At 61.3% G+C, this 22,557-nt stretch overlaps 2 protein-coding genes across 5 annotated transcripts in view; one reads left to right on the top strand and one right to left on the bottom strand.

Annotated features, from left to right (window-relative positions):
• The window catches only part of PFKP (phosphofructokinase, platelet), a 54,046-nt gene extending 35,002 nt beyond the window's left edge, over positions 1-19,044 (top strand). For 2 of the 3 annotated variants that reach the window (XM_053895771.1, XM_053895773.1), the window contains 13 exons: positions 853-917; positions 1,311-1,380; positions 1,507-1,653; positions 3,951-4,021; positions 5,454-5,541; positions 6,121-6,273; positions 9,842-9,994; positions 12,115-12,279; positions 12,350-12,411; positions 13,461-13,572; positions 14,705-14,804; positions 18,279-18,381; positions 18,641-19,044. In XM_053895771.1, the coding sequence (XP_053751746.1) occupies positions 853-917; positions 1,311-1,380; positions 1,507-1,653; positions 3,951-4,021; positions 5,454-5,541; positions 6,121-6,273; positions 9,842-9,994; positions 12,115-12,279; positions 12,350-12,411; positions 13,461-13,572; positions 14,705-14,804; positions 18,279-18,381; positions 18,641-18,788 (1,437 nt within the window). In that variant the 3' untranslated portion in view covers positions 18,789-19,044. The remainder of the gene's footprint in view (positions 1-852; positions 918-1,310; positions 1,381-1,506; positions 1,654-3,950; positions 4,022-5,453; positions 5,542-6,120; positions 6,274-9,841; positions 9,995-12,114; positions 12,280-12,349; positions 12,412-13,460; positions 13,573-14,704; positions 14,805-18,278; positions 18,382-18,640) is intronic. The other variant, XM_053895772.1, reaches the window with a different exon arrangement.
• Positions 19,045-19,843: 799 nt separating this feature from the next.
• Positions 19,844-22,557, bottom strand: part of PITRM1 (pitrilysin metallopeptidase 1) — a 43,366-nt gene continuing 40,652 nt past the window's right edge. For both annotated transcript variants that reach the window (XM_019460901.2, XM_019460904.2), the window contains 4 exons: positions 21,559-21,684; positions 20,754-20,899; positions 20,352-20,454; positions 19,844-20,255 (listed from right to left, as the gene is read on the bottom strand). In XM_019460901.2, coding sequence (XP_019316446.2) covers positions 20,162-20,255; positions 20,352-20,454; positions 20,754-20,899; positions 21,559-21,684 — 469 coding nt within the window. In that variant the 3' untranslated portion in view covers positions 19,844-20,161. The remainder of the gene's footprint in view (positions 20,256-20,351; positions 20,455-20,753; positions 20,900-21,558; positions 21,685-22,557) is intronic.

Genomic DNA, 22,557 nt, shown 5'->3' with positions numbered 1-22,557 from the left:
GTGTGTGCAAGTGTGCATGGCTACGTGTGTACGTGTATGCATGTTTCTGTGCAAGTGTGCGCGGCTACATGTGTGCATGTGTGTGCATGCTTCTGCTAGTGCACCTGTGCGTGGCTATGTGTGCATGTTTCTGCGTAAGTGTGCGTGGCTGCTTGTGCATGTTTCTGTATGTGCAAGTGTGTGCGGCTGCGTGTGTTCATGTGTGTGTATGTGTCTGTGTGCAAGTATGCACAGCTGTGTGTGCACGTTTCTGTGTGTGCAAGTGGGCACGACTGCGTGTGCGTGTTCCTGTGTGTGTGAGTGTGGATGGCTGCGTGTGTGTGCACGTGTGTATACGAGTGCCTGGCTGCACGTGTGTGTGTGTGCACCCGGTGTCTGTCAGGCACTGTCCCCAGGGTCCCGCACGTTCCTACAACCCAGATAATTTTGGAAGTTGGGCTATTTTTCTCAGGGAACAGATGAGGGAATGGAGTTCAGAGGCGTGAATAACTTGCCTGAGGTCCTCAAGCTGAAAGGGCCGAGGCGGTGTGAGTGGTGCTCCCCGGGCCGCCCGCCCCTGCTCCCTCCCCGGGTGGCCCCCCCCCCCCGAACGGGGGGTTGCCCACAAGGCCGTGTGCGAACTCCACCTCGCCCCGGCTGTGCTGCTGTCCCTGGGGCCCCAGGGTCTGTGGCCCCGCCATTGCTTTATCACGGCAGCCTGGGCTCGGCCCTCGCAGCCGGGCAGGCGCAGGTGCAGCCTCGCTGACCCCGGGCTGCCGGCCTGGAAGGTCGGACGGAGCGCAGGGCGGGGAGGGAAGGACCCGGTGTCGGGGTCTTGACGTGTTCCTTCTTCCTTTCCTGACTGGTTTGAAGACCCAGGACGTGCAGAAGGCCATGGACGAGAGGAGATTTAAGGACGCCGTGCGACTCCGCGGAAGGTGACTCTCCCGAGGGCGCTGCTCTCCTGGGGCCCTCGCTCCTCAGCGGTGCTCAGCCGTGCTCCAGGGCGGTGCTCCTTCCCAGCCGAGGAAGTCAGGCCGAGCCCGGCCTCGGGCAGCGTTCTGCCGCCTGCAGGCCTTGATGGGGAGCGGCGGGAGCAGTTTGCTGCCTGTGTCCCGGCTGCTGGGGTTGCTGAGGACTTGGCGAGGTTAGGACGGGACGTGGCACGGGGCTGGCATCTTGAGAAAGAAACCCGAGCGTGTGAGAGGCCTGGTTCCTTGGCCGCGGACACGACGTGCCTCCTACGTAACTGGACGCGCCAGGGCCCGGGAGGTGGGGTGACCGGCCCCTCGCGCCCTGACCTTGGCCCCGACGGCGGCCTCTCCTTCCAGGAGCTTCGAGAGCAATCTGAACACCTACAAGCGGCTCGCCATCAAGATGCCAGATGACCGGATCCCCAAGGTGGGTGCCACCGCGGGTCGCTCCCGTGAGGCACCCCCGTGTCCCCCGCGGACCCTGGCGTCCTGGGCTCCCGGGCGGCGTGCCCGCTGTGAGCCCCCCGCGTGCGAGCCCTCCGCTGTCTTGCAGAGCAACTGCAACGTGGCAGTCATCAACGTGGGCGCCCCCGCCGCCGGGATGAACGCGGCCGTGCGCTCGGCCGTGCGCGTGGGCATCTCCGAAGGGCACAAGATGTTTGCCATCTACGACGGCTTCGAGGGCTTCGCCAAGGGCCAGGTGAGTCCCCGGGGGGCATCGTGGGGAACGGGGGCCTCCCTTCCAAGGCTTGAAACCTGGGGCTGTGTCATGTGACGAACGCGGGGCCCAGATCCGCCCTGAGGCGCACGTCCGAGGCCACGTGGCGCTCGTCAAGGAACGCACTGCCCGGTTTTCTCAGGGGACAGTCGGCAGTGACGCCCGTGGGGCCTGTGGACGCTGGCCTGAGGCTGTCCACGTGGGGGATGCTGCAGGCCCAGTGCTCAAGAACGGCAAGCACCCGAACGAAAGCCTTGCCGGAGAGAGCGGGCGCTTCTTGAGTGCTTGCTGTATACACTCCCTGATCCTACGGGATCCGCACGTTAACCCACTTAAATCTCGCAGCAAAGCGGCCATGTCAGCACCATTTTGCTCACTTGATCGAGGTCACACGACTCAGGAGCTCAGATAGCGGGGAGGCTGCAGGCCCCCCCCCCTCCCCGTAACCCAGGGTATCCTGCAGGGCAGCGTCTGTTCCCCCCGTTATTTAATGATAACAGTGCGCGGAGTTCTTCCGGGGGGCATCCAGCTAGGGACAAGGCAAAGCCTCGCTCGGCAGGGTTGCGCCTTTAGGAGGGAGAGGACGTTGAGGGAACAGATGGTTCACAGGGCGTGGTCGCTGCTCAGACCCACAGAGGAGGGGTCAGCCGCGGGGACTCAGACCACAGACAGAGGACGTGGCCGCAGCAGCAGAGTCGGGAGGTGCAGGCGGCCGGGGGGCAGGTGGCTCGTAGGTGATTATAGAGTTGGGCTTGTGCCGGGAGCAGACAGGGCTTTGAGCAGGGTTGTGTGAGCGCGTGCTGAGGCTCTCTGACCAAAAGCAGGCGCAGAACCAGGGAGATGAGCTGGGGCTTCTGCTATGAGCCAGGGGGAGATGGTCCTGCAGGGGGAGATGCTGAGGTAGGGGGAGATGATGCAGGGGGAGGTGCTGAGGCGGGGGGAGGTGCTGAGGTAGGGGGAGATGGTGAAGCAGGGGGAGATGATCCTGCAGGGGGAGGTGCTGAGGCAGGGGGAAGTGATGCAGGGGAAGGTGCTGAGGCAGGGGGAGGTGCTGAGGTAGGGGGAGATGGTGAGGCAGGGAGAGATGATCCTGCAGGGGGAGGTGCTGAGGCAGGGAGAGATGATGCAGGGGGAGGTGCTGAGGCAGGGGGAGATGATGCAGGGGGAGGTGCTGAGGCAGGGGGAGATGATGCAGGGGGAGGTGCTGAGGCAGGGGGAGATGGTGAGGCAGGGGAGATGGTGAGGCAGAATGAGGTGCTGAGACAGGGAGAGATGGTGAGGCAGGGGGAGGTGCTGAGGCAGGGGAAGATGATGAGGTAGGGGGAGATGGTGAGGCAGGGGGAGATGGTGAGGTAGGGGGAGATGATCCTGTAGGGGGAGGTGCTGAGACAGGGAGAGATGGTGAGGCAGGGGGAGGTGCTGAGGCGGGGGGCGGTGCTGAGGTGGGGGAGATGATGCAGGGGGAGGTGCTGAGGCAGGGGGAGGTGCTGAGGCAGGGGGAGATGATGCAGGGGGAGGTGCTGAGTCAGGGGGAGATGATGCAGGGGGAGGTGGTGAGGCAGGGGGAGATGACGCAGGGGGAGGTGCTGAGGCAGGGGGAGATGATGCAGGGGGAGGTGCCGAGCCAGGGCGGTTGTCCCGTCTCGCAGGGGTGGAGTGGGCGAGCCGTCTGCAGCACCGGCTGCGTTTTGAAGGCAGGGCCAATGGGCTTCACCCCCGGAATGGACACAGGTATGAGAGAAGGAAGCCAGAATGATTCCATTTGTGGCCCGAGTGGCAAGTGGTTTCGTGGGAGGCGTGTGTCTACCGGACGCCCTGGGGGAGGCGTCCAGGGAGCAGACGGCTGTGTGCTGGGGTCTTTGAGGACGTGGGCGTGACGGGCTCCCCTCTGAGGGAGGGAGGGGAGAGCTGGCCAGGGAGGCCGTGCCCGGCGGGCCTCAGCTGGGTTCCTTAGATGCCTGTCAGTTTTTAGTTAAAGAAGTTACATCAATTTAGAAAAACCACAATATCCATCGCTCCTTAGTTCCCATGGGTAGAGTGTGGCCCGCGGAGTGTGGCTCTGGAGCCCGCGGCGGGAGGGCGGGGCCCTGGCGGCCTGGGTTCCAGGTTCACCCCAGGACGCACGTGACTTGCTCGGTGTCGCGCCGGGAGCGGCTTCCGAGGGGTGCGCGGGCCCTTCGGGACGAGCGGCCCGCTGGAGGCTCCAGGCCTGGGAGCCGGCCTCAAAGCTACCCCGTCCTCTGTCCCTTCTGCCGTCTGACTCTGTGTTTGCGCATCAGATAAAGGAGATCGGCTGGGCGGATGTCGGAGGCTGGACCGGCCAAGGAGGCTCCATTCTTGGGACCAAACGGTAATTTCTCCGTCTGGACTCTGACCTGCTCTTTGGGAGGAGAAAGCTCACATTCTGCCAGAGCAGCTGGTGCAGAACCTACTGCTTTTGGTTTTTTGGCTTTTTTTTTTTAATTTACTTATTTGTTTTGAGAGAGAGGGTGAGAGCGCGTGAGCGGGGGAGGGGCAGAGGGAGAGAGAGAGAATCCCAAGCGGAATCCGCGCTGGGCACTGACCCCGACACGGGGCTCGATCCCACGACCCTGGGATCACGACCTGAGCTGAAATCGAGAGTCAGACGCTCAGCCGACACCCCAGAAGCTGCTGCTTTGCCCTTGCTGTGAAGGAATCCATGCCCCAGCCCACCCCACGAGGGACCCGGGTCACGTTTCGGGGAGCCCACGGCTGGGCCCCAGACCAGAGCCGAGGCAGATGACTTGGGAGCGGTTTTGCCTCCAGTGAGCCTCCCCAGCGTGGCGGGTGCCCACGTACCCAGCCGCTCGCGAGCTCACTGCTTCTCCGAAGCGGCTTGCTGGCCGTCGAGCCATCTGGGCGGCAAAGTTCCGTTCGGAGGCGGGCGCCTGCCCCCCCAGCCCTGAGCCCCTCCCGAGCTCCTGCGACACCCACTCGTGTCTGCTTCTCCAGCCCCAGCCATGGCTCTGGGCTGAGCTCACTGTAGACACGGGGCGACCTTGTCGCTGACATCACGAGGGTTTGCCCTGAGGGTCCCCGTAAGCGTCCCGGAAGGGTGAACGTTACGCGAAGTCGGCACAAAGGGAAGAGAGGGGCGTGGGGTGGCCGGCGGTGCTTTGTCTGGTTCCACGCGTGGGCCGTGGGGCTCGAACCAGGAGGTAGGACAGGAGAAGACCAGCAGGTGTGGACGCGTGTGGACGTGAGCTGAGATCAGGTCGGGCGAGCTGTTGGCACCGGACTCGGAAACGGGAAGCTTCTGTTCAAACAATTCCCGTGAACGCTCACGAGCTTTTGGGGCGCGTTGTTGTTTTCTGATGAGGCACTGGGGTTCTTTTGAGGCCCAACTACTGGACGATGGGCGTTTCTTTCCCTTTTTTTTTCCTCCTTTTTTTTTTTAATTTTTTTTTTTTAACATTTATTTATTTTTGAGACTGAGAGAGAGCATGAACAGGGGAGGGTCAGAGAGAGGGAGACAGAGAATCCGAAACAGGCTCCAGGCTCGAGCCGTCAGCACAGAGCCCGACGCGGGGCTCGAACTCACGGACCGCGAGATCACGACCTGAGCCGAAGTCGGACGCCCAACCGACGGAGCCACCCAGGCGCCCCTCCTCCTTTTTTAAACAACGCTCCCGGGAGACTTGATTTCCCGGCTCTGCCGTCCAGCCGCGGGGCCCGGCCCGGGGAGCGGGGTGGGGGTGCCGGCGGGGTCCGTCCGCTGCGCGAGGTCCGTCTGGCCTCACGTGTGACTGCACTGTTTGTAGGACGCTGCCCGGGAAGTCCCTGGAGGCGATCGCCGAGCAGATGCGGACCCACAGCATCAACGCGCTGTTGATCATTGGTGGATTTGAGGTACGTCCTTGTCTCTGTGCACCTGCGGGCTCGTCAGGGCCGTCGGTTGGAGGGGGGAGGCTTGCGGCAAGCACAGGGCGGGCTGGGGGGTGGTCCCCCGGGCCCAGCTGCCACCGGGTAGTCGTCGTGCTGCCGTGGGACGCTTCCCCGGCTCCCACGGAGCAGCTGGATGGGGGAGCCAGAGCTGGGCTCCCCACGGGGGGGGGCACCTTGTCGGTGAGCCTCACGCATCTGCAGTCTGCAGAAGTGACGGCGTCTCTCGAATCCGAGGCCTGATGGCCGTCAGGGAGCAGGGCAGTCACGTGGCCGCGTCATTTCTGATCGCGCGTCGGACCGCAGACCTTCATGTTTCTTTCGTTCGACCGATGAGCTTTCCGTTTGCCTTAAAGAAAACGTGAGGGCCTCGAGTAACGAGACCCTTGCGAACAGGAGACTCGGTGTCTCTTCTGCGTGACGCTGACCTCTGGGCTCCTTTGCGCTCACAGAATCGCTGGTCCCCGGTGACGCGAACGCCTTCTGGTGTTTTTTAACGGCCCCTCTGCTCCCCTCCCTCCTTCCCCACAACCGCACGCCTGACAGGCCTACCTGGGACTGCTGGAACTGTCAGCTGCCCGGGACAAGTTCGAGGAGCTCTGTGTCCCCATGGTCATGGTCCCCGCCACCGTGTCCAACAACGTGCCGGGCTCCGATTTCAGCATCGGCGCGGACACCGCCCTGAACACCATCACCGACGTGAGTCTGCGTGGCCAGCAAAGCGGGTGCCGCGGACGCTGAGCGGGAGGGCGCCTCCTGGCCCGCTTTTATCTGCCAGTGCACTAGAGACGGAAACCAGACCCGGGTTTGTTTCCGGAACAGCAGTATTTTGTTTTCTTTTTGTTTTGAAGTCCGGCGATCTCTAATCCGGCGCCCCTTTTCCTGTGCCTCGGCCAGGACGACGTGTCCCTGCTGGGCGCACTGACGGGGAGCGTGTGGCACTCCCGTCGTTGCGGGTTACGGTTTCGTGATCTGGATGATCGCGAACGTTCGTTTTTCTGACCGGGCCAAATTTACTTCGCTCCCGTAACGTAACTTAGTATGATGGATCCTGGGTCCGGTGGCCCCCGCGTGGATGTTTGGGGACGGATCCTGAGCTCCGTTTTGTGTCATTTTTTTCACCCCCCTGAGTCCGCCGGTACATCCGTCCTGCTTCTGGCTATTGCCATTAGCATCATTCTTCCCCGTTGTACCCTGGCCACGTTCAGTCGCATCTGAAAACAACACCGATACTACGTTAGTTCATTTGCCGAAAGGCAGTAACACAACAGAAACACGCCCGTGTTACCATGTGTGAAAACCACACTTGGGAAACGGCGTGGGAGCTTAAAGCACAGCCACCGACAGAATACGTTTCTTCTTTTTCATCTGGCGTCTAAGATTTTTCAGCAAATTCACGAGTCTTTATTTTCCTTGTGAGACACCCATCCCATCAATGTTTTCCTGGGGTTTTTTTTTTTCTTAAACCCACGGCGTAGGGTTTTTTTTTTCTTAAACCCACGGTGTCAAAAATTTGTTTCTAGTGCTGGCAAATAAAAGAAACGCTTTTAAAATAAAATACACGTGGTAAGTAAGTAACGCTTAGCACTGCATTTCTGCTTCTCTTTCCTGAGCTTCTTAAACCTCGTGTGCTTTCTTTACTAAAAAGCCCCACCCGTGTGTCCGGCGTCCCCTCGCTGGAGCACCCCGCCGGGCCGTCACCCAAGCCGCCCTGCTTTTGCTGCTGTGACCCGATTCAGCTCCTGATCAGGCTTCACCTGTGCACTGAAGGGCCGCTGGCCGTGACCTTCGTCACTGTCTTCCCGCTCTTTTCCTGCCCTGGCTGGAGGTTGCGCCTGCTTACGCTCTGTGGAAGCAGCTGGGAGCTCGTGTTCCCTGACGGTCACCCGACTGGAGCCCCTCTTCGGGGTGGGTGGGGGTGGGGGCTCCGGAGGTTGTCACCCGCACGTCTGGGCCCCGGGTGGGGTGTATCTCCCCGTGACATTTGATGTGCGCCTCGAGGCACAAAATCTCTCACTCATCCGTCCAGGCTCCCTCTGCTTACGAGAAACTGCTTACGGCCTAGAGAGATTTGATACTCGTGTGTTGCTGACAATCCGAAAACCAGAATAGGCGGGGGGACCCCAGGTTACCCGCTTGCTTCCCCGGGATGCGGAAGTTTGGCGTATGCCCGTTTGGAGCTGGTCTCTCGCGGAGTCTCTCAAAGCCAGTTAACCGGTGACAAAGGCACCGGCTCGCGGTCGGGGCCGCAGCGGGCGAGCCCGTGTGCGTGTGCGTCGAGCTCCAGATCCGCAGGTGGCTTTGGTGGCACCACGGCGCCGGGCCTGGCTTGTGACGGGTGGTGAGCCGGGCGCTCGGGGTGACGCCCGCTCCCGCCCGGCTCGCCGTGTCCTGGAGGTGTAGGGACTCCGTCTTGAGTGTGCGCGTCGCTTGGTTTCTTGCCGCTTGTGGTCGTGAGAGCCAGAAGGAAGTGGTGTGGTCTGGGGGAGGTCTGGGTTTGGCCCGGAAGCCCGCTGAGGGGCCGACGTGACGAGTCACAGGCGCCCCACGTCCCTCCTGACCCGCCTCGGGGGATCCGGGACCAGAGTGGGCTCCGTGTGGGCCCGTCCCCCGCACTCAGGACACCTCTTTCCCGGACGGGCCACCCGCGGGCCTGAAGCCTCGTGTCCAGATGCCCCGGGGGCATCTCTAGCACCAGCCTCCTCCCTTTCGTTGAGATTCTGCCCCCAGGGGATGTCGGCAGTGCCCAGGGACGGGTCTGGCCATCCAGCCGCCGCGGGGGTCCCAGAGGCCATCTTACTGTGACGGTCCTGTCCTTTGGCTGTTTCGTCTTTGTCCCGACGGATCTCTGTGTGTCATGCGTCGCAGCACCCCGTCTGAGCAGGGGTTTGAACGCTGTTCCTACGTGGGCAGAGCCACAGCTGAGGGCGGCTGAGCCCCGTGTGGCCGCGGACGCCGAGAAGGCGGCTGCAGTGTTATTCGCCCCCAGAACGTCTCGCCTTTCCTCCGAGCGCCCGGGTTGGGTTGGCGGTGCTGTGCTGTGAGACGCGCCCAGAGTGGACGTCCGTGTCCCTGCCCCCAGGACCTCGGGCGGGACGTCTGTCCCCAGAGTTGCGCGCTCGCTTTCCCCGCTGGCCCGTCCCCCCGTCCCCGCTGGAGGGTCCCCCTCCTTTTCTCGGGACATGAGGGAAAAAGGAGCAACAGGAACCAGAACGTGGAAGGTGCTTCCGGTTACGGACACCCCATTTATTGCTGCTGAGAGCCCTCCCGGCCTCAGGGGCTGCCCCTCGTGACTCCCCGTGACCCCTGCCGGTGCCCCGTGTGACTTACGTGGTCTGAGGTGGACTGGGGCCGCTCCCCGAACTAACCTGCCACGGGCCCACCATCCACGTGTCCTCGGGCCACAGCCGCCCTAGAACCCTATGTGTTCGGGGGAGACACAAGGCAGCAGAGAGCACACGCCTTTCCAGGAGGCGTGGGTCCCCCTCCGCCGCCCTCAGACGTGCACGTCCCTGTAGCAGGTGCACAGGGGCCTTGCAGGCGGGACGAGGAAAGACCGTCCGGGGGTCCATTCGCCCGCAGGTGGTCTGCCAGAGTGTCCAGCCGCTCGGCGAGCCTGGGGGCCTCGGGGACGGTGGGCGGTGGGCCCGTGGCCGCTAACGAACATTCCGGTTAACGCTCCAGGGCAGGGACCGCAAGCGCCTGCCCCCTCCTTGAGAACCGCTCCCTTTTGTGACATCAGCTGCAAACGTTTTCACCTTGTGGTTCCAGAGCAGCGCTGGGGCTCCCCGCCCCTGTGACAAGGGCCCGGGGACCAGCAGAGGTGCGCCCAAGCCCTCCGGCCACCTTCGGGGCAGGGGCGGCCCGCTCCAGTGACCTGGGTCATCGTGGAGGCCTCGCTGGCCGGGCCCTGCACCCCCACCCGCTGCACAAAGCTGCCAGGCGGGCCCTGAATTAAGCCCCCTCCCAATCGGCCTCCCTCGCCTCCTCCGAGACACCAAGAAGGGACTGGCTGTTTGTCCTCCACTGACACGCCGGCCCCTGCTTTGCTGCCACCTGCCTGCGTCCCCTCCTCCGGGAGGCCCCCCACCCTACGCCCCGCAGCCCGTGGGTGTCCCCGCTCCCACATCTCACCCCACTGAGGCCCCCGAGCTGCCGCCCCCTGGCCCGTGAGGACATCCCCCTGGCCCACGAGGACGCGGCCCCGCCCGGTGGCGTCAGGGAGGTGCCGGGGACGCCCCGCTGACTGCCCACCCCACTGCTTCAGGCGTTCGAGGGCTCGGTCCTATTGGCCCAGGCACGTGACAGCCACCAGGAGTTTTGCGTCCCCATTTGCATCGTGCCGGCCACCATTAGCAACAACGTCCCAGGCTCAGACATCTCCATGGGTTCTGACACTGGCCTCAATGTGTTGGTAGAGGTAAGAGGGCCCTGTCGCCCCTCTGGCGACACTGCCGGTCAGGCCGGATTCTAGGGACTTCCTCTTCCTGCCCGGACACGCGGGGCAAGGGGAGGAACCCCCCCGGGCCTGCAGGAGTAACGAGCCACAGTTCCCGTTACTTCCCGCGGGCCGGAGTTCACGTCACATCTTCCACGGCTGCGTGACCCTCCCTGTGGTGGGGAGGGCTGACCTTCATCGGCTAAACAGGGAGCCTCTTCCCGTGTCCTGGGTGGGGTCTGCACCCCTAGTCCCCGGAGGCCCTGCTGTCGCGCGGGTTTGTGCTCGCGCTCAGGACGACAGCCGGCCCGGACGTGGTGTCCGGGGAGGGCCTGGCGGGAGTCCGGGGGCACGCCACGGGGGTCAGGGGACTGCGAGGGTGAGCGCTGCGGGGGCAGCGGGGCACGGCCACGGCGTGGAACCACCCGTGGCCCGTGGTTGTGCAGTGGGGGGCGCTGCTCCCAGGGAGGGTGTCCCGTGCTGGAGGGTCCGGCGGGCTCTGCCCTGGCCCCGTCTGGTCCGTGCTGGCCGAGGACTTGTCGCCCAGTGGCGGGCTGGTGTGGGGCGGTGGCCCGGGGTCGGCCGCGTCCTTGACGTTCGTGTGCCCCGGGCTCCCGCGCTTGCCACACAGAGCCCCGTCTGCCGGAGGCCCCGGGCACACGGCAGCTTGGGTCCCGGCTGGCGGTTCGGAGCTGGATCACGGTGAGGGGACGGGGGCGGCTGTCTCCGGGCCTCCGTCCCCAACGCGCTGTGCCGCAGCCTTTAGCTCGTGACACGTGCACCGTAGTGTCGTGCTCCTTTGCTCACCGAATTTGCTGCTGGGAGGGGAGCAGGGAAGTAGGGCCACGGCCCCCGAGAGGCTCGTTCCCAGGCTGGCGGCTCCCACCCGTGACCTGCTTGGAGTTCTGTTTCTCCGCGGGTACGGTAGGCCCTCGGGCAGGCCACGAAGCGGCCACCGGCCACGGAGCGCGGCGAGGCTCCGGGGGTCGGGCCTCTGGTGCTCACGTGGCTCCGCCAGGGGTCTGTGCTGGGTGGGACCCACCACGCCCCTGCCCCGCCGGGCCTGGTCCCCCCAAGCCGCGCTCAGCAGACGCCTCGTCCTGGGGGCTGTCTAACCTCCTAGCTCTTGGGCCGGGCAGGACCGCGTCCTCACACCCAGGTCCACGGGCCCTTTTCTGTCTTCACTGTGCTCTCGGCTCCACCTTGTTTCCACGTGATGTGTGGTCTTGAAGCCCCGGTGAGGCGAAATGTTAGCCAGCGGGACCAGCCCAGGGATCGCGCTGGGAGAATCTTCCGGCTGCCCCTGCGGGGCGCCCACGGTTGGGAGGGGACGTTCCCACCGTGAGCAGACCAGGGGGTGTATCAGCACCCCTGGATTCCTCCTGCTCCCCACCCAAGGCAGAGCGCCCCCCGCGTGTACCACCAGCCCGGGACAGGGCTGCTGTCCATGCTGGTTTAGGAACCCGGGAGGGGGCAGTGGGCTGAAATAGCGGGGTCGGGACCCGGTGACGCTGGGGGCTCCTGTCCTCCAGACTCCACACCCCGGGAGCAGGGCCGGCCTGGGGAGCCCGGAGAGGGGCTCTGACCGGTACTCAAAGGTGCCGTTTTGGGGCCCGGCAAGGCTAGCGCTGGATCGGAGCGGTTGTCCCGGGCGGGCCCGGTGAGCGGCGCTGTGGCCCCCGGAGTGTGCGTGGTGGTCCGGACTGGTGGGGCAGTGGGAAGGCGGTGGACAGGGGTCCCTGAGCCAGTGTCTCGAGGAGGGCCCGTGGGAGACCTGTAGGCCGAGGGTCTGTAAGGGTCCTCAGGACCTCGGTCGGGGAGCTGCTATCTGACCCAGAACACAGGTGCCCTCGCGTGACGTGCCGTTCACAGACAGAGTGACGATGCCCAAAACCCAAATGTCACGGGGAGCTTTTCGGAAGAAACCAACCGAACAGAAATTCCCACTGAGCCCCTCAGATGTCAGGGCGCCCGCGTCCCGTGGGGCCACGTGGGCAGCGGGGGTGAGCCGGTCCCAGGCGCCCCCTCCCCCCCTCCCCGCGGTGGGCGGCGGCAGGGCCCCGGGGGGGGGTGGGATGACCCGCGTCCTCCTCTGTGGCCAGACGTGTGACCGCATCAAGCAGTCGGCCAGCGGGACCAAGCGCCGCGTGTTCATCATCGAGACCATGGGGGGCTACTGCGGCTACCTGGCCAACATGGGGGCGCTCGCCGCCGGAGCCGACGCCGCCTACATCTTCGAAGAGCCCTTCGACATCCGCGATCTGCAGGTGCGTCCGTGCCACGGGGCTGCCGCGGGCGACAGGGAGGGCGCCTGACGAACGGAACACTCTTCCCTAGGCCAACGTGGAGCACCTGACCGAGAAAATGAAGACCACCATCCAGAGGGGACTCGTGCTCAGGTACGGACGCCGCCTCCTCGCCCCCGCCCCCCGCCCCGGCTTCTCACAACCATCCGGGTTCACGGTCTGAGCGCGCAGGGGCAGCAGTCCGGTCTCTGCCACGGTCGCGAAGAAACGCGGTAGTAATTGCGCGTTGCGTTAAAGTCACTGAAGGGCACGTTTTAAAAATTCACTTTTGCTTTGTAGTTTGCTTTGTGTTGTTTACGATCTCACCAAGTCAAGTATGTGCTTAAGTCCCTGGCATCTGCAGGGAAGGGCGCGTGGAGCGCAACGGGACCGGCTGCCGTTGCAGGGTCACACCCTGAGCCCTGACCCACCCGCTGCCGTGTTCTGAGCCCCCACCACCCCTGTGCTCTGAACACCCCGCACGGTCACCACCCCCCGCCCCCCCCCCCCGCGCTGAACACCCCCCACCCCCACCCGCGTGCTCTGAACACCCCCCCTCACCCCACCCACCCCCGCCGCTGAGCACCCCCTCCCCCACCCGCATGCTCTGAACACCCCGCACCCTCACCCCACACCCAACCCCTCATGCCTTGCCGCTGAGCAGTCGCTCCTCCACCCCTTCCTCGAAGCCAAGCCACCCCCTCCCCTACCCCTTTCCCCTGGATACCCCCCACCCTCACCCCCCCACCCCCACCGCTAAGCACCCCTCCCCCACCCATGTGCTCTGAACACCCCGCACCCTCACCCCACCCCCGCTGCTGAGCACCCCTCCCCCCTCGCCCTGAACACCCCCCAACCTCACCCCACCCACCCACCGCTGAGCACCCCCTCCCCCCCACCTGTTCTGAACACCGCCCACCCCCCTTCCCCCCCCACCGCGTGCTCTGAACACCCCGCACCCTCACCCCACCCCCCACCCCATGCTCTGAACACCCCCCACCCTCACCCCACCCACCCACCCACCCACCGCTGTGCACCCCCACCCGTGTGCTCTGAACACCCCCCCACTCCCACCCGTGTACTCTGAACACCCCGCACCCTCACCCCACACCCACCCCCTCACGCCCTCCCGCTGAGGAGCCCCTCCCCCCACACCCTTGCAGGAACGAGAGCTGCAGCGAGCACTACACCACGGACTTCATCTACCACCTCTACTCCGAGGAGGGCAAGGGCGTGTTCGACTGCAGGAAGAACGTGCTGGGCCACATGCAGCAGGTGGGGCCGGGACACACGCGACTTGTGGCCGCCGCCCCGGAGGCTCTGTACGGGGAGGCCTTGTTTGAGCCGCGGTGGGGAATGTGTGCTCGGAAGGTGGTTTTAATCCCGTTGGCGCTTCCTTCACTAAGCGATGTTCTGTTGAAAAGCTGTACTAAACACCACCAGCTTTAGGAATTCTGTTGGGTACGGGGGGAAGGGCGCTGTAGGGAAAGCTATCAACTTTCATACAGTCAAGTGCTTCCCTCAACACCGGGCCTTCCTATTTATGGATCAACCGATCCTTGAGGTTTGCACGAAGTCAGAATGATCTTCGAGGAGTCTTGGGGTGGCTCTGATTTGCAGGCGTGCCCCAGAGGTCAAAGCTGGAGGCGGGTGTGGACCAAGGGCAGCATGCCTGTCCTGGTCCCGACACCCCCCACCCCCCACCCCCCAAACCCCCACCGGTATCTTAGGGTTTTGTTTTTTTAATTTTTTTTCTTTTTTTTAATGTTTGTTTATTTTTGAGACAGAGAGAAAGAGAGTGAGTGGGGGAGGGGCAGAGAGAGAGGGAGACACAGAATTCGAAGCAGGCTCCAGGCTCTGAGCTGTCAGCACAGAGCCCGACGCGGGGCTAGAACTCACGGACTGTGAGATCATGACCTGAGCCGAAGTCAGATGCTTAACTGACTGAGCCACCCAGGCCCCCGTCTTAGGGGTTTTAACTTCGGGTCTACTCATTCCTCCAAAGGGCCCGTCACCGTCCTCAACTTACGTGGCGACCTGGTGCCCATCTGTGTATTTTCGTGGACGCTACTGGCCCACAGAGGGGATCACATTCTTAAAGGAAACCGTGACCCGCTCCCCATCCCCAAATACGATTAAGAAATCCTGAAACAAGATTCTAATAATGAAGCCCGGGTTGCGCAGCCCAGGCTGGGGTGGGGGCGAGTACTGGGGTGCCGCCTCACAGGCTGGGCTCCGGCTACAGGCCCCGACTACACACAAGGAGATAAAAACTTGCAAAAGCAAAACAGAAACCCCCAGAACTGCTGCTTACACAGTCTCCTGAAAATACGATGTCAGTTTTGCTCAATACTCGCGGCTCTCACGGCGGTTTTAAAATGACGTTTCCTGTGACTCTGATCGACAGGGTGGAGCGCCTTCACCGTTTGACAGAAACTTTGGAACCAAGATCTCCGCCAGAGCCATGCAGTGGCTCAGCACAAAGCTAAAGGAGGCTCAGGGGAAAGGTACCGAGTGTCGGCGGGAGGGCGCAACCCCGCGCCGGGGAGGGGGGCGCCTCTCCTGCTTCGGTTCGTCCCGCCTCGAGCCGCGCACGACACTCCCCGCTAGCCATCTGGCGTCGGGGTCGGGACCAGGGGTGTCCGAATCCATGCTGTCCCCTGCCGGGGAGTGGCGGAGGCGCTCAAGTGGCCGTGGGGCCTCCCTCCGCCACAGCCACGGAGAGCCGCGCACACGCTGGGCTGCGGTGGCAGGCCCCAGCACCTGACCCTCCCTTGTGTCTCCGACACTGATCCGGCTTGTACTTAGCACGCCTGAGACTTGGATTCAGTCGTGACCGTTCTTTTCGGCGAAAACCAGGAAGTGGCAGGTGCCTGGGCCGTTTGCGCCTTCAAAGCCGGAGTGTGTCCTTCCCGCACGGTCCACTCCCTCCCACCAGGGGGAGGCCTCAGGATCGCAGAACCATTGTTTCCTGGAGTCCCGCCACCTGGCACGAAACCTTCAAAGGCTCTCGTAGTTTGGCGCGTATAAGCCCACAGCGTGCGTGGCCCGCTGATGTCGCGTTGGGGTTTGCAGATTTGCCGCGTGGGTGTGCGCGTGTCTGGGGTTCCGGCGCTGGAACCCCGCCCCCGCCCCCGGGTCCCGCTGGCATGCACGGTCCGGCAGGGTAGACGTGCTCGCCAGCCACAGGCTCACCCTCGGGGTGTGCGATTTCCCCGTCACTTGCGGACGACTGCTGTGCTGTGGGTACGAGGCAGCTTTGCTGTGGCGTCGAGGCGACCTTCCAAAGCGATGAAGGAAATGCCCGGTTCCCTCATGTTTACCTCAAGGTCTTGCTGTTCCGTGGGCTTTCAGTACTTTCGTCTCTTAACGAAGTCCTCCGAATCTTTATGCAGCCGGTATACTTTTTCCTTTACGATCTGAGCTTTTTTTTCTCAAGCCTCCTTCTACGTCAATGTGTTTGATCCACTGGAGTTGATAGGAAGCGTCAGGTCTGAGTTCATTTTCGTGTGGAGAGTCACGTGGGTGCCATGTGAGAAGGGTCTAGTCTCCATCACAGACCAGCTATGTGTAAACTTACCGGGACCATCTGGGTTACTGGAGTCACCCTGGGGCGCTCGGTAACTGACCCCTGCAGCGTTCAGGTTTATGGACAATTACGGATAAGCCGGTCCTCCTTCCACTTTCCAGCCATTCTTGGCCTTGTGAGCTGGCACAGAAATAGAATCCGATTGTTAGGGCCCACCAAAAACTCTGTGGGGTTTTTTGAGAGAATTACATTTAATCAAGAATTTGCAGGTAGAATTGACATTACAAAAATTTTTTTTAACGTTTATTTTTGAGACAGAGCATGAACGGGGGAGGGTCAGAGAGAGAGGGAGACACAGAATGCGAAGCAGGCTCCGGGCTCTGAGCTGTCAGCACAGAGCCCGATGTGGGGCTCGAACTCACGAGCCGTGAGATCATGACCTGGGCCACAGTCGGACACCCAACCGACAGAGCCCCCCAGGCGCCCCTTATCTCTTATTAAAGCATAAAGATCTTGCATATCTTCTGCTAAGTTTACTCTTAACTTCTTGATATTTTAAAAAAATGTAAGGTTTTGTTTTTTTTGTTTTACGAATTGCTGACCTACAGAAATACGGTTGTTGTAAACGGAGCATATGATCAGTAATGTTTTTCACACTCTTAGATCGTAGGTCTGTTTTTCACATCCATGGACATCTTTCCGTGTGCATACAAACTTACATTCGCGGGTGTGCGTTTTACTCCAGAGAACTCTGAAGAGCTGCTGTGATGGCGGGATTCCTGCCAAGGCTTCGGCCCCAGTGAGAACAGGGGACACTGTCAGTGCTCCTTGACGAAGCATCACTGTCCTCTGAGGTCTCTCTGCAGTTAACGTTTGCTGTTGGTCTTTGGTAAACTTCTGATACTTGAGGCTACTGGTGTTCACTACGTGTTCGTTTGGTCACAAAAGGATACTCTGCCTTTTTCGTATCTTATGAAACCATCTCGTAAGCCAAAATGGTATAAAGTGAAGAAGCGATTCATTTATGCCAGAAAATTCCTGAGCATCCCTAGACCCACCCCCACCCCCAACCACTTAGGACACACACGCTGCTAAGGGTGCACGAAAGAAATTGAGGTGAAGCCCAGAGGACACACAGCTCAAGGCTCGCATGGCTGGTGTGCGGGTGTCGTGTGCGTGTCCCAGGGAAGGCGCCCGGTGGCACCAGTCTCGCTGCCCCTGCCCACTCCCTGCAAAACAAAGTTCAACGCTCTTTGCACTTTTTGTCATTTTTTTTTTTAAAGAAAAAATCTTTGGTTTTTAGTTAACGGAAACAGGTACCAACGCGGTCTTTCGTAAAAGCAGGGTAGCTGCACACACTTTTGTGTAGACCGAGGTCGTCGCGTGCCTTTTCTGCACCTGATTTCCTGCTCCCTGGCCCTGCACAGGCCGGTGTGCAATATCCTGTGATGGCCTTCCCCTTCGGTGATGTCCCTGCTGTCCTGTCCCCGGCAGGTGCGGGGTGCCAGCCTGCTCTGTCGTAGGAGGCTGTGGGGGCTCCCTGCAGAAATCAGAGACGGGAGTTTTGCCCTGCTTTCTGGAGGGCTGAGACCCCACCCCCTCAAGCCTCCTGCTTCCGTCATAGGGAGAGTGGAGCACGGTTTCCCTGAAGTTTACAGAGCTGCTCCTGCTGTCTTTAATCTGTTCTGGAAGCTCTAGTCTAGGAATTTTCTGGTGCCTGTGGCGCTCATAACCCCCTTTTACTGCAGATGCTGGTTCCTTGTGTGGGTGCCTGTCCTCACCCCGTCTTCCTGACCAGGCTGACTAGATCTCTGCGTTTATTACCAACGTTTAAGAACCAGTAATGCAAATACATCCAGCCTGGCTTTAGTCTCAAAGAACCGACTCCGGTTTTGGTTCTTTCCACGACCGTCGGTTTCGTACATTTCTTGTCTGGGGTCTTCTTTTCCCAGTCCCCTGAGGACGCTCATGCCCTCAACTTCCAGCTGGTCTCGTAGGTGCCCTCGTGAGCCTCCACCTCCCGGTAACATTTCACCCAGGCCGTGGGTGAAACAACTTTCTGCAGTTGATGCCAGTGTTCCGATTCCAGCATTTAGGGAGACACTCAGCCCCAACTCTTAGGGCGCTCCCTTCCGGGTTCTGCACTCTGGGGGCGATCGCTAAGTGCAGGTAACGGCAGCGCTTGGGTTGAGTGTGCGAGAGGAGGCCACGCCCCCACCCACTTTCTCATCTCCGCCCTCCGCCCCTGGCACGGTCGTGTGCAGTGGTCCCCCAGGACTTGTCCCACCTCGTCAGAAGCCCTGCGAGAGATCGGGGGCCTCGCCTCCTGCTCAGAGGTGGGGTGGGGTAGGGGCACCAGGCATCAGTTCTCTGCCCCGCACCCCTCCTCCCTCGCTGCTCCTTCTGTCCTCGATGTGACGGATCGTTTGCTCTGACACCACTTACTTTACAGGAAAAAGGTTTGTGACCGATGATTCCATTTGCGTGCTGGGAATAAGCAAAAGAAACCTTCTTTTCCAACCTGTGGCACAGCTGAAGAAGGAAACGGACTTTGAGTAAGTAAATAAAACCGCGCGCGTAAACCTTACTGCCCTTAGAAGCGTGAGCGACAGAGGGACACCGCTGCTGGGGTCAAGGTCAACAACTCGTGATCGTAAGTGACTCGGAATTAACACGAGACGTAGAAGCGGCAGGATTTCTAGGAGCGTATAGAACGGTTTCGCGGACCTCATGAAACCGCTCGACCGTCCACGCCTCCCTGGGCCGCCTCGGCTGGCGCGGGCAGTCCTCACGGCCGCTTCCTCCCGTCCGCAGGCACCGGATCCCCAAGGAGCAGTGGTGGCTGAAGCTGCGGCCGCTCATGAAGATCCTGGCCAAGTACAAGGCCAGCTACGAGGTGTCCGACCCCGGCCAGCTGGAGCACGTGCACCACCGAGGCCACGAGGAGCCTGCCGCCATCTAGACGCCGCCGGCCCGCACCGCCCGGCTGGCGCGGCTTCCGACTTCCCGTTTACCGCCCGTTTTTGTAACACTTAAGTTATTTATCGGCACTTCGCGTGAGTTCTGCTGACATTAACACCCGGTCACAGAGCCCCCCGTCCTGTCTCCCTCTCCCCGCGGACCCCAAAGCTCCAGCACGACTTGTCTGCTGCGTCCCCTACTGTTTCCCGCTTTCAAACGTGTATCCAGTAGAATTAAACGTTTGGCTAAAACTCCAACCATGGGACTTAATTGAGTTTTTTAGGTAGGCACTTAAATCCTCAGGATAAAGGTTTTGTCGGCAGTTTCATGGGCAGGTATTGACGGAGTGTTTTGACAGGGATCAGTGCACGTTCCAAGTCATCGCGGGCAACAGAGATGCCGCTTTGACACACGGTACCCTTGCCAGGTGCGTGGAGGTGGCCCAAGTCCCAAAGTGACTCCACACGTGGAGTAAGTGATAGAAACTGGGAATGTGTCTTCAGAACGAGGTGAGCTCACACAGCGGACTTCATTCCCAGCCGCACACTGACGCCAAGGTTCTCCTACCGAAGAAGCAAGTCAGTGTCCGGTGGGACCCACGCTCGGGGCTGTGGGCAGTCACAGGCAGAGGGACGGCCCTGCTTCCCTGAGGGCAGTAAGATGGTCACCTCACATCTGTGTTCAGTGCAGAGCATTCCTGCCTGTTCTGTCGTCTAGAGACGCGAAATGACCCAGGCTACAGACCCGAATGCAGGAAAGGCATCGTCCGGAGATCTGCTGAGGGGCGGAGAGGCAGACGGGGACCAGCACCCAGTGCGCTTTCTGTCTGAAATATGCACAGTGAGCAACACGGGAGACGGTGGGAGAAGGGTAATGCTTACCAGGCCGCCCTGGGTATCACCCATCTGTTCCAGACTTTTCCACGGGGCCTGGCTGTGACCACACTGGTTCACACATCAATGCACGTCGGATACCTCTGTTCACTTACTCATTTTTTAATAAGGGCCCCAGGAGCTCCTGTAGCAAAAGGTCATTTAAAATAATGACTAAAGAAAGTACGGGTGAGTCAGAGTTGCCCTTTATTTTTAAATTTTTAAAATAAATACTCCATGATTTGTAGATGAAATAAGCACTTAGACGAGGAGAAATTCTGAGTTATAATCTGTGTGTCTCTAGCACTGAATATACCATCATGATCAGGTCTTTCCTTCTAAGAGAGGAGTTTGGTCTGACCGGCCACACAAGAGTGACACATGACCAAGATGGGGGAGGGAGGGACAGTAACTTTCCCACCTTTCAAGTTAAATTAGCTCAGGCTTCCCTTCAAGGGCCGTGCCTGCCTGTCGTCCCGTCCCACTCCCGAGCACGGACGTGTTATCTGACTATCCATGACGGGTCCTTAGCGATTTTAGCGTTCTCCGGTCCGAGCAGGGCCAGGCCACGCGTGCCCCTCCCGACGCTGAGGTACCTGGAGGGGGGGTGGGGGTAGGTCAGGGTCAGGGCCATGCCCACACGTGGGCCTTCGCGGGCCGCAGGCTCTGGACACTCGTCACACGGCACTTACTTGTCACTCACGGCGACGAGACTGTCGTGGCTGACGGCAAACAGCCGCTCCCGGTGCACCTGCTTCAGCTCGTCCGAGACGCCGTACAGGAAGTGCTCCAGCCCTGCGGGCATCAGAAAAGCCAGTTCCCGCGCTGACCTGCTCCAAGGGCACCCGGCAGACACTCTTCCAGCAAAGGTCAAGCTGTTGCGTGGCCCCTTCCCGCAAAGCCTGTCCCCCCGCCAGGGGCGGAAGCCACGCTGAGGGGGGGTGCCCCTCTGGCACCTCCCCCGGCACCCCTGGGCCTCAGACCACTCAAGCCCTGGAGTGATGGAGCCCCCGGCCCCCGCCCGAGTGTGTGTGTCACCGAGGAGGCGGGGACCTGGCAGAGCTCAGACCGTGTCCGTCAGGAACGGCAAATACCTCTGTCTGAAGGAGGCACAGGGGCGTCCACGGAGGCGAAGACGGAGAGCTTGGCCTCGTCGATGTCCTGCTGTGTGAATCGCCCAGCCTTAGCCCAGTCGACGGCCTTCGCAAAAGACTGGAGCGTTTCTGTCGAATGCGGGTCCCTAGGAGGCCAGAGAGACTCATGTGTTCGCCCCTTCACCCTTACCCCCCGAATTCACAAACAGGAAACCACGTGGACGGGGAAGAAGGCTCACGCAGACCAGACACGCTGAGGATGGTTGGATAAAGCCCTCAGTTCCTTAAGGAGCACCCAGAATGTCTCATAAGCAGCCGTAAGCGGGCCAGTCTGCAAGGACAGCCGGGGAGCCCTCCCCGCTCTGCGCACAAGTCCTTAAGGCCCCATGGGACCTGGGGGAGGCGGGGGCGGCAAACTCCTCCTTCCAGCAGATTTCTAACTCGGGTCCGCAGAAACTCAGGAACCGCTCTAAGGAAAGGGCGGGAGCAGTCAGGGCACGACAGCTCCACGCCCGGCACCCACACCGGGCCTCTGGGATCGCTGGGAGCCCGGAAAGCTCTCAGCTCCAGTCCTCGGTAACTAAATCTTGATCTCGGGTAACCGCAGTATTTAAGCCAAAAGGTTTCCCGTCAGTACTGCGTCTCCTAGACACGAACAACCCAGAGGACACTGCCGGGTGTGGTTTTGCGTCCAAGAAGCGAGAAACAAGGGGAAACGCTTCTCTTTCAGAGGCTCGCCCGCCGCGTACGCGCAGCCCTCGGGTGGTGAGCGGGGCCGGTGGCGGGGAGCGCGGGGCCCACTCACCGGTAGGAGTAAAACGTGAACATCCCGTCGCGGCCGAGTCTAGCGCCTGCGCCGTAAGCGCCGCCCTTCTCTCGGATTTCTGTGTGCAAGAACTTGGCCGTCATGAGACGCGCGAGGACCTTGAGGCTGAGACGGATTGAAGACCGCGTGTTACAACCGTACCCTTCCCGCCAGAAGGCTCTCACTTAACAGACAGTGAGACATGCTACACCTTCCCCTTCTCTAAGGCCGAGAACACACACGGGGAGAAAAATCTGACATGAATTTTCAAACGGAGGCTGCGGGGAGAGGTGGGGAGAGGGGTGGGGGCATCCCTCTCGACTCGGAACAGCGCACAGGGGGCACTGAAGGTCTCATCATGTGAGGTCACGAACCTCATCGCTCGGGCACACGTACAGACCCTCGTTCATCTAAACCCCCACCTGCCATCTCTCTCGCTCTCTCCCGAAACACGGGGATCTCTTCAGTACGTTTCTACGGGGACCCTCCCTGAGAAACACTCCAACAGAGCGAGTTCTACCAGTGGGTCCCACATTCCTGTTGGGGGCTCACGTCCTGGGAGAGCGAGCTGGAAGCTTCCAGCAGGCATCCTCACAGGACAGAGAGCGGCCACACCCGGAGCCCCTGGCCCTCCACACGTTATCTGGAGAAGTGAAAGGGTGCCCCGCCCGGACAGCGGTGGGGGAGGTGCTCGCCTCGTGGGCGTTCCGGGCCAGACCTGGGCAGACGGGCTCCCCGCATCCCAGCAGGGACCGGGGGTTCACCCCCATGTGTTGTCAAATATTCTGTGTTATATAAGGAACACAAGTTCACAGTTGGAAAACTGTAAAATACAAAGGAAAGGGGAAAAACGATACTCCTCCTCCCCAAGAGTGCTTACAACATGGTCGTGCTTTAAATATACTTAAGAGTAGAAGTGCGTGGCCTGGTCTGCGTGGCTTAGTGTACAGAGCACAAGTTCAGTTCCTACGAACGTAGACCCCCCTCTCCCTCGAGCCC

The sequence above is a fragment of the Panthera pardus genome, unplaced genomic scaffold (genome assembly GCF_024362965.1).
Source record: "Panthera pardus isolate Hobbes unplaced genomic scaffold, ASM2436296v1 HiC_scaffold_6, whole genome shotgun sequence".
NCBI classification, from domain to species: domain Eukaryota; kingdom Metazoa; phylum Chordata; class Mammalia; order Carnivora; family Felidae; genus Panthera; species Panthera pardus.
The sequence above is the reverse complement of the archived record's forward strand: the minus strand, read 5'-3'. Positions and strand labels throughout refer to the sequence as shown.